The 10421-nt window shown below is 49.0% G+C and overlaps 1 protein-coding gene across 3 annotated transcripts in view; it reads left to right on the top strand.

Moving 5' to 3' along the window:
- Window positions 1-10421, top strand: part of SMG6 (SMG6 nonsense mediated mRNA decay factor) — a 90720-nt gene that overhangs the window by 814 nt on the left and 79485 nt on the right. For all 3 annotated transcript variants that reach the window (XM_085240509.1, XM_085240508.1, XM_085240510.1), the window contains exons 2-8: window positions 297-2061; window positions 3536-3728; window positions 4420-4530; window positions 5269-5375; window positions 6486-6564; window positions 7799-7909; window positions 8569-8781. In XM_085240509.1, coding sequence (XP_085096635.1) covers window positions 297-2061; window positions 3536-3728; window positions 4420-4530; window positions 5269-5375; window positions 6486-6564; window positions 7799-7909; window positions 8569-8781 — 2579 coding nt within the window. The remainder of the gene's footprint in view (window positions 1-296; window positions 2062-3535; window positions 3729-4419; window positions 4531-5268; window positions 5376-6485; window positions 6565-7798; window positions 7910-8568; window positions 8782-10421) is intronic.

Here is a 10421-nt window from a genome sequence, read left to right as displayed (position 1 = left end):
ATGTTTCTCCTTGAATATTTGTTGTGAGCTTTTCTCATCCTCGTGTGGTTTGTTGTGAGAATAACTCTCTCTCACATTGGATATCAGGAACAATTTCTTCTCAGAAAGAGTAGTGATGTATTGACACAGGTGGTGAAGTCACCACCCTGGAGGTGTTCCAGAGCCGTGGAGTTGTGGCTCTTGGGGATGTGGTTTCTTCAGTGGGTGTGGTGGGGGTGGGCTGATGGTTGGATTTGATGATGTCAGAGATCTTCTCCAGCCTTAACGTTCCTATGTTTTTCTCTATTTTTTCCTAGAAAACATGAAAGAGGTGAAGGAGCCACGACATCGCAAGGACAACAGGCGCCCAGATCTGGAGATTTACAAGCCTGGCCTCTCCCGACTGAGGAGCAAACTTGTGCCACCAAAGCACGAGGCCTCTGAGGAGAGGAGCGGAGCTGAGGAAGGCAAAGGGGAGAATGGCCCTTCAGGAGGAGGATCCTTCAGGAGAAGGGCCTCCAGTCATGGAGAACTTCAGCATGGTGACAGCCACAACCAGAATGGTCCTTCACTGGGAAATGAAGAGACAGAGACTAAAGGTGATCTTCAGAGCCAGGAGAACTCATGCACTCCGCTTGCTGTGGATGAGTCAGGTGCCAAGACCACGAGGAGAATCAAGAAACCGGACCAGCAGATCTATCAGCCAGGGAAGCGCCTGCATTTGGTTGCTAAAGAAGTCGCCCTACGGTTGGCTACTGAGGAAATCACCTCTAAAGTAGAGCAGCTGAGAGTTGAAGGTGGTGAAGAGACTGAGAAAGGTACTGCAGAAGATAACAACAGGAAAACCAAGTCAATCAAAGAGGACAGAGAGGGAAACCAGGCAGGGGACGGAGTGAAATCCTCTAGGGCGGATAAAGGAAGACGACTAGAGCGAACTGACAGGGTGAGGAGGGCACACGATGAAGTGATGCAGGGGAAGCTGGGCGCTACAAAGCGGTACTCCCGCTCTGACAAGCGGCGGAGCCGATACCGCACGTGCAGCACGAGCTCAGCTGGAAGCAACAACAGTGTAGATGGAGCCCCGCTGGTGGATGGGATGGAGAGACGGCAGGAGCGTGCTAGAATACGTCCTAGGAAGCAGCTCTCTGCATCCTCCACTGACTCCTTGGATGATGACAGAATCGATGAGGCAGAAGCGTATGTCTCTAACAGGATTTCAGACAGGAAAAAGCGTTTAGAGCAGAGTCGAACTTCTAGGAGTGAGAGTGAGCGGAGCAGCAACGGCAGGGAAGCCAAGGGACACTTCCGAGTCACTTTCGACAGCAAGACTATGAACAGGGATGTCATTCTAGCAGACGCAGATAAAAAAAAGCCTCTGAAGGCGTTTTCTGGTTGCAATGACTCAGAGACTCTGGACGCGAGGAGCCAGAGCAGAGAGCCCCAGGGGAGGGGCCGTGGGATTCTGTTCCTGCCTGCCAACACAGATCTCTCTGCCAGCTCTGCAGCCTCCCCTGAACCCAGTCACCCTGGGCCCCGGCTGCTGCTGGGCGGTGCTGGCAGTAAGGGCTCCCGAAGCCGGGGTCGAGGTGGCACCGCTCGCAGGTTGTGGGACCCCAACAACCCGGACCAAAAACCCGCCCTGAAGAGCCAAACCCCACAGCTTCACTTCCTAGACACGGACGATGAAGTGAGTCCCACCTCCTGGGGGGAAGCCCGCCAGGCCCAGACGTCCTATTATAAGTTCCAAAACTCTGACAACCCCTACTATTACCCTCGGGCTGCCGGCCAAGGTCCGCAGTATCCTTACGGCGGGTACTCCCTGCAGTATCCAATGGGTCCAAGCAATGGTGTGTACCCAGGAGCCTTTTACCCCGGGTACCCTGGCCAGGCAGGGCAGTACATGTGCGGCCCGCTCACCCCAGCTCCTCTGAGTCCTGAGATGGAGCAGCAGATGAGGAACATGCAGCAGCAGGAGCTCAGCAAACTCCTCCGTGAGGCTGGGAACCAGGAGCAGCAGCTCAGCAATCTGCTTTCCAGAGACCGCATCAGCCCAGAGGGGCTGGAGAAGATGGCCCAGCTGAGGTTTGTGGCTGAGTCATTTCAAGAGTAAATTTCTGCCAGAGCTGTTGTCCATAATGTTTTCTCATGGGAATTTGGGGGATGGGGGACATTGATATCTGAGGGATTGTGGCTATGGTTCACTATCTTATGATGTGTTGGGGATGTTAATCACGTGCCAGCGGTGTCTGGATATCAGAAAGACACTGTGAGCAAATATCTCTTTAGCCTAGGCTGAGGTTTAAATTGTGGCTTCTCATGGTTGTGCCTGTGCTGAAGGCACGCAGGGGAGCAGGACAAGCACCTGATGCAGTTCTTGGAATCTTCTTTCTTGAGCTGGGCTCTCTTGGCTCCAGGACTTTCATGTGCTTTTGGTATTTGCTGGTGTACTTTTGCTTTATTACCTGCCTTTGATTGCTGATTTGCATTGCTGGCTTCAGCATGGCAGCTCTCAACTTGTGCTTGCAAAGCGTTGTGTGGATTCCTGGTGCTGTGTGGCAGTGACGGCACTTTCTAAGTGCTGGTAGTTTTGTTCTTGACACTGTTCAGCCCTGTGACATATGGCAGTTCCCTGGGGGTGGCCTGGTGAGAGCAGTCTAGGAAGAGGAAAGTGACTCTGGCACTCTGGAGGGCAGTTAACATGACTGGAGCAAGTTTCTACTTGGCATCTACCACATTTACGTGTGGTCTTTGGGGCTTCTCTGCAGGCTTATTTCAGAGCTGACTGGCAGTAAATCTGGCAGCTGAGTTCTTTTCAAATGCTTGTTCTGCATTTGAGGGACTCGCAGTAGAGACCACAGAGAGGGATATGTATGCACTGGTAACAGCACTGGAGGTTTCAGGTTAGGATGAGAGAGGCTGTGCTGCCATGGCTGGTGAGGGCTGCCCTTCCCCAGAGCACGGGTACAGTTGGTCCCTGCCCAGTATCCATTTCATCAAATTGTGTGTAGGAGTTCTGTTCCAGTGTCTGAGCTGGGCTCTTGTTAGTTGGTGAGGGGAATGTGGTTTGTTATTCCAACGTGCATTTTGGTTGCATGAAGTGATATGCAGTCGCTGTAATGGCAAGATCTCTTGCTCTTAGGTGCTTTGTGTGCTTGTTCCTGGCCCTTAGTAGCTAGGCTTTGTTCTTGGAAGCAGCAGAGCCTGGCAGTGTATGCTGTTTTCTGTATTGCTTTCAGAGATAATTAGGTCTTGCTCTTCCCAGAGGAGAGCTTTAGCAGAGCCTCTTTGCTCTTTGGTAAGTTCTAATCCTTTTTTACGCGTGCAGAAAGAGAGATGGTCCTTTCAATTTGCTCTGCTGGAGCAGAAGGAGTGTTTGGTTACAACAGCTTCCATCTGGGGCATGTGTGGAAGCGTCCATTTGCCATAGCGCGTGAGCCAAGCAAACTGCTGACATCTCATGCCTGCAGGATGAGAAGCAGCAGCAGGTGGTTCAGCACGTGCTCCCTGCCTGCTCTGCCAGGCTGTTGTGTTGACCACTGGTTGTGTCTCACTCTAGGGTGGAGATGCTGCAGCTGTACGAGCGGTGCATTTTGACGGATATCGAGTTCTCTGATACCCAGAATGTGGACCAGCTGCTGTGGAAGAACGCCTTCTACCAAGTGATTGAGAAATTCCGGCAGCTCCTCAAGGATCCTCTGGGGGAAAATGCCCAAGAAATTCGGAACAAACTTCTCCAACTTCTAGATGAGGTAAGAGGAGAGAAACGCCCCCAGGCTTTTCTAAACCTTTGACTGGTTGGTGTTTAGAACAGGTTGGTATAACTGGACGAGCTAGCCTTTGTGGTCATGCTTATTGCTGTTTGTGCCTAAGGCCATGCTTATGCAAAAAGAATGCACAGACAGATTACAATTTAGTGTAGCGGGTGTTAGTCCAGGTGGATATTTGTTATAATTTAAACCAGGCTTGTTGTGGCGTGTTCTGCTTTGATGAGAAATTGATTTAAGCTAAAATGAGCTAAGCATCTTTAAATGGAAAGAAACAAGAGCATTCACAGAGGTGTTTGTGCTATCTTTATCAAATTTGCTGAAAAGTCATTCTGTTAGACACTCAGCACCGTTACTCATTGTAGAAGGTAGGCTGACAGATCCAAGAGGATGTGTTTTACAGGATTGTGTTGGCAGGAAGAGACGGCTGAAAGGCTTCAGTCCAACCTCTTGCTTGGAGCAGGACTGTGGCTAACATAAAATCAGGTCAGCCTTGAGTTTGTCTAGCTCAGCCCTAAAAAACTGAAGCTGGAGATCCTCTTGCCTTATTGCTTTCTGAAGAGAACAGCGCAAACCAGAGGGAGGGGGACCTTTCCTGCAGTAACCGAAGGTCAGTGTTAAGATTTTCCGCTTGTCTTTGGAGAAATTGTGGCAACCAAATACATGTGTTCTGCAGGGCACTTCCTTTTTTGATGGCTTACTCCAGAAGCTGCAGGTGTCATACCAGTTCAAACTGGAGGATTATATGGATGGGATGGCCATCCGCTGCAAGCCTCTGCGGAAAATGGTAGGTTGGCTTTCTCCTGGAGTCTTCTCCTCCTGTTAGTGCTATGCTGCGTGCTGCCCTTGCCAAGAGGTGGGCAGCTGTAGTCTGAATAGACAGCAGTGTGTTTGCAGGGAATCTCAGCTGTTAGAGAACATGTTGAACTAACTCCAGTGTATTAACGTTTCTCAGCTTCCTTTGCAAAGACAGAATTTTTCTTTTTGTATCATCTCTTTGACTAGAGCTAATAAGGAGGTGTCAGAGGTACCCTGGCTTGGCCTTAGATACTGAACAACTCGTACTTCTGTATATAGAATTCAGAAAAATGAATGAGGAAGGCTAACAGTTGGGCTCTCTCTGATGCATGACAGTGACTGCCCTGAGCTGTGAGTGCAGGTGTGAGAACAGTTGGAAGAGGATATTTTAGTCAAGCTCCATTCCCAGAGAGATGTGTTTGTTTTAAGCAGTTTATCTTCCTCACATTTCTCTTGAACTGAATGAACCACAGATTCTGGAACCTACTTCCTCTGCACGAGAGCTAGGATGTTGTAAGGGAGTAGGATCTGGGGGGTTGGGTTGCCTTTACTAATGCTGAACCAGTGCTACTGAGCCTTGTCATTTAATTCTGCAGCCTTTTTTTTTTTGATCCTCAGTTTGTCAGTGACTTCCTCTTAGCTCTTCACAGTCCCCATGAACTCACAGGGTGTTAAGGTGAGTTGGGATGTGCAGCTCCCACGTGACGTACCGAATGCTTTCTTTCAGGTGAAGTATGCACTGATCAGTGCCCAGAGGTGTATGATTTGTCAGGGGGACATTTGCCGATACAGAGAACAAGCAAATGACACTGCAAACTATGGAAAGGCACGCAGGTATTGTGTTCTTCACCCCAGGGCTGAGCAAAGCTCTTCCTCTATCTACTTACAAGGGATGCATCTCATTTCATGCTTAAGCTTGCCTCTAGCCAAAGGAGTCTTTTCATGCCTCCTTATTGTACTGCAGTCCTGTGTAACTTAAAGGTACGATGTGAACTGCTTTTCCATCCAAAAAGCAACCCAGCAGATCCATCTTCCTCCAGCTGTGCGTTGTGGAAGTTGTCCTGTGCTGATCCTGCAGCATGGAGTGTTTATGCTTCTGAGGCTGGCAAACTGATATATTTTCTGCTAGCTTCCCAGCTAGGAGAGATTCCCATATGTGCCCATATGTTCTGACTGCATCAGAAGTTATTGGCACCTGTTGCTTCCTATCACTCTTGTTTTGCCTGGCATACAGTTCTTTTTCTGATCTTTTTTATTTTCTTGGAGCAAAGAGTGGTAGTGAGCAATTGAGCCCAGCATGGGGCCCTGAAACCCATGGAAGGTTGAAACAGGGTGGGGAAAGCTGCCTGTTTATGAAGTGAGCACTGTAGAATGCACTGATACCTTACAGGGCTGGAAGGAGCACACATGTTCATTATGCATCTGAACAGTGTTGACAGATTTGTGTGGCATGAAATAAGCTGGATAATACAACTGAGGGGAAATAGGAGGAAGGAATGGGCTGCTTCTTAACGGATGCCCCTTCTTCTGGGATAATTAAATAATGAGCTAAGCAGCCAGGAAGATTTGGTCCCAGCTGCCAAAAAGGCTAAAAAGGGGGAGGAGAAAAAAGCGTTCTGCAAATAGCCTGTTTTCTGCCTGAGGCTGCACTGGAGACAACACTTAGTGGAGCTGGCTAAATGCTCATCTTCAAGCTGAGCCAAGAACATTTCTTTCTCCAGCTGTGTCTGCCTCTCCCTCTTGTCCTGTGCCCTGGCTCTGCCTCTCTGCACTGGGCACAGACTTAGTAGCTGTGCACACTCGTGCAGGCAGAGGGCACTTGTGTAAAGGGCCTGTTCAGTGCTGGGCTGCCAGTGCTGCAGAGGGAACTTTGTGCCCTACGCAGTGAGGAAGGCAACCTGATGTCCTTTCAGTAACTTTTTCCCTGGTTCTTCCATTCCTCAGCTGGTACCTGAAGGCTCAACAAATCGCCCCCAAAAACGGCCGCCCATACAACCAGCTGGCACTCCTGGCCATCTACACGGTAAGATGTTCATCATACAAAGATGTAGCAAGCACAGGAAGAGCCTCTGAGAAAGCTGTGGGATTCCATCTGGTGGAGAAAGACATTGTTTAAGGCAGCACTTCCAGATGTTTTTTGTTGTTTGTTTTTTTTTTTTTTTAGAAGTTGATGGCAGGGTGTGTTCGGTGGATTCCAGCTGTTGGCTTCTGGCTGCTTTGCTAGATACACATTACTGCCCCAGGCTATCTACGTTTTTGGGACTGCTCTGTGGGCTGTTGAGAGTGCACTTGCATCGGAAATGGGCTGCATTTAAAGTTTTGCATGAGGTTTTTGTACTTGACTAGTCTAAGTGACATCAACATGCAGCTCCCTTCGGTTTTAGTTTTGCTGGCTCCTGTAGCCATGCAGGAAAGCTTGTTTCAAGGAAGATTTGCAGCAGATAATGGGGGCATCAGCATGGGGCATGGGGGCTGGTAAGGATCTCATTTGCAATGCGGAAAAGACTTTTTTTTGTTTTGAATAGCAGTTCAGAACTGCGTGGTTTAGAAATGCAGTTTCCTTGTGGCTGGGAATGACTTTTCTGACTCCCCAAGTGGGACTTAAGGCTACCAAGTATCCTGCTCTGCTGTGCTGTTCTGTAAGGCCCTAAATGGCTGTGGGTCTCGATGGGATAAAGACTCAAGGAGTGATGTCTTACAGCATTCCCTGTGGCAGGGCTGTGGGAGAACAGATGCTGAGAGGTGGCTCGAGTGGCAGACTGAGATAAGGAGGGCATCTTTCACCACAGGCAGGAGTCTGGCAAAACTTCCTGTATTCCCGGACCTCTGTGGAGTAATTTCCATATTCATTACAATGTTGAAAGGAGGTGTTTTTTTCTCCAAACTGTCAGGAATTCAGAATTTATACTGATGCCCTTTATTGCTATGTCTGCTGAGAGATTTTTTTGTGAACTTCTGGGTTGGTGGCTTCTGTACCAACCTGAGGGCTAGAGCAAGGTCTGCAAGCTGTCGTGTCGGCTGCCCTCCCTAATCCTGGTGAAATACTTGTGCTGAATGTTGTAGATAGTCGTGAATGTGGATGGAGAAGGGTCCAGCTTGCTTGTAGGACTGCTCTTACTCTGTGAATATCTGTCTCCGAGGCATTGCTGAGGGAGAAGGAAAGTGTATTGAGGAACATGGAAAGTGAATGGCGTGGGGGCTTTGCCCTGAGTTTCCCAGAATGAATGCCAGCTCTAAGTCTGGTTGTGTTTTTGCAGAGGAGAAAGCTGGATGCTGTCTACTACTACATGCGCAGTCTGGCAGCTAGTAACCCCATCCTCACAGCCAAGGAGAGCCTCATGAGTCTGTTTGAAGAGACAAAACGCAAGGTGAGTCTTGGAGCTGGGCTGTGGGATGCTGCAGCTGCCTGAGCTGACCCACAGCTGGAGAGCTGCAACCTGGGAGAAGGGTGATGGTGGCTTTTGGTCTTGGAGTTTTACGAGTCTTACTTGTTAGAAATTCCATGTTGGAAGAAAAAGAAAGCCTTCCAAATGACGGTATCTTTCTGCCTCTCCACAGTCTGATTTTGGGGTTGCTTAGGCAGCTGAATCTCTTAATTCTGTGTCACAAACTGTAAAATGGCCGAGCTCAGTAAGGGCTGAGGTCGCTGCGGTTTGCAGCATGGCCTCAACATGCAGTTTGATCATTGCCTTATTCCATAGGTGTCCCACAGAGGTAGGAAGGAGAAGCTGCAGTCACTTTGTGCCTCAAATCAAAGATGCGGCGTGTTGACTGTTAAACACTGCTAGGAACTGGATACAGCTTTTCCTTCTCCCATTGAGCAATCAGAGTTTAAAAAAAAAATATATATAAAATAATAATCTCTCAGCTGCACTCTCTTGTAGTGTCAGAAATCAAATTCTGGACTGTCAGTGAGTTACTGTGGTTTTTAAGCTGGGACAAGAGCCAATTTCTCCATGTAAATAAAATGATATATTTGTCTTGAACTTTTATCCCCGGATGATCTAACCATGTCCTATCTGCACAGGCAGAGCAGATGGAGCAGAAGAAGCACCAGGTGCTGGAGCTGAGCCCCAGCCATCGAGGGAAAGGCAAGAAGTCCACATTGCGACAAGTTGGAGACGATGCCACACGGCTGGAGATCTGGATCCATCCTTCCCACCCCCGTTCCTCTCAGGGCCACGAGTCCGGCAGAGATTCTGAGCAGGACAATGGTCTTGGGAACCTCAGCCCCAGCGACGTGAGTACTGCAGGAGGAGGCTGCTGGCTTTGGTGTCATGTGTTTGGAATGCAGTGGAATGACACTGGATCTGTTTTGCTTTCCTGTTGCTAAATTTTCCAGTGTTTTGGCTTCCCCTATGGGAGCTGTGCCTGGGTCAGGCTGAGGAGTTGGTGACCTCGTGCCTCTCATGTTTAAAGCATGTTGTTACCATCCATTTCTTGGCAGCGTGCGCTGGTGTGGCTGATATAGAATAGGAGAGGCACAAACAGAAGAAGCAGAAAATGCCTCTTCTGGAGGCTCTAACTTGGGTGAGGTTGCCGGTGGGAAATGAGGTCAGATGCTGGAGACCAGGGTTAATGGTGACCAAGTAGCTCTACTGCATGTTATGGAAGCAGGTCATTTGTCCCGATGCCAGGTGGTTGGAAGTTTGCATTGGGAATGTGAAAACTGTGGTTTTAATTTCCAGGGTATGTGTTGTATTTGCATTACCTGTTCTACTGAGAGGCCAGACTCTCTCGTTTCTTCTGTAAGGATTAAAAATGTGAGTGGCAGCGTCTCTCATCGGTCTGTTTGAGCTGTGTACCTTGTAAAAGGAGCCCGAGTGAACTCTGTTTGTCAGGCACTGGAATGTAGGCAAAGACAATGATGGTTGGAAGCTCATTCTCTAGGAATCCTCACACTGCTTTGGCACATGCGGCCTGCAAGAGGACTTGCCAGGGAGCTCTGGACTGCCTGTCCTAAAATGGCTGTTAAGGATGTGAGTTTAGCAGAACTGGGAAGGCCTTCTCTGCATACTGCGGGGCCCAGAGCTTCTCAAATATGATTGCACTTTTATAACTAGTTTGTGACTTCAGCTGGGTGGAACTGGGGCGAAGTCTTAGGGCTTTGAAAGATAAGCTCTGGCACACTGCAGCAGCATTTTTTGGATGTTACTGCCCTCGGTTGTTTTCCCTCTCCTCAGCTTCTCTTCTGGAGACCTTTGCTGCCTCAGCATCATTGAAAGGAATGTGCCAAGCTTTAGGGTTTCCATAAATCACTGATGCAGAGCTTTTATATAAAATGCTGTGAGTGTTTTTGAGGCACTGGGAGTTTCTCTTCTGCAGTACTGCCACGTGAGGTGGTGTAGCCACTAGCAAAGTGGGGGGCAGTGATGTTTGGTCGTTTACAGTGTGATGATGTTTGCTAGAGCTTGCTCTTGGTCTGTTCTGTGAGGGCTGTGCTCCCTGAAGTGCAGGAACTGGCAATGCATGTTCAGATCTCACAGCTGATTACTACCCTTACTCTTCATCTCTTCATCAGTTTGAAATGTTGGCTCATGGAAAGGTTCTCTCACTGGCGCTGAGAGGCTGCAAACCAGAAACACAGAGGCAAAAAGGCAGGGGAGTGGAGGGTGCAGGTTTGGGCGCTGTGTTCTTTGCAGGCAAGGTTTTTCTACTCGGACTGCAGTGCACCGTTCCACTCACGTTGTTGGTGCAGCTGTTTGTGGAGCCGAACTGCGACTGTGTCACCAAACTGACCTGGATTAAAAATAACCAGGTGAGGAAGACATCTTACATCTGCATCACTCCCAAAGTTCCCTTGTGCTGAAGGTGGGAGCCGGATAAAAAGCTGCAGCAATTTAGGAGGCTTTTCTGTGCTTTCAGGGGGCTGGAGAGAAG

The sequence above is a fragment of the Meleagris gallopavo genome, chromosome 21 (genome assembly GCF_905368555.1).
Source record: "Meleagris gallopavo chromosome 21, MGAL_WU_HG_1.1, whole genome shotgun sequence".
Lineage (NCBI taxonomy): Eukaryota > Metazoa > Chordata > Aves > Galliformes > Phasianidae > Meleagris > Meleagris gallopavo.
The sequence above is the reverse complement of the archived record's forward strand: the minus strand, read 5'-3'. Positions and strand labels throughout refer to the sequence as shown.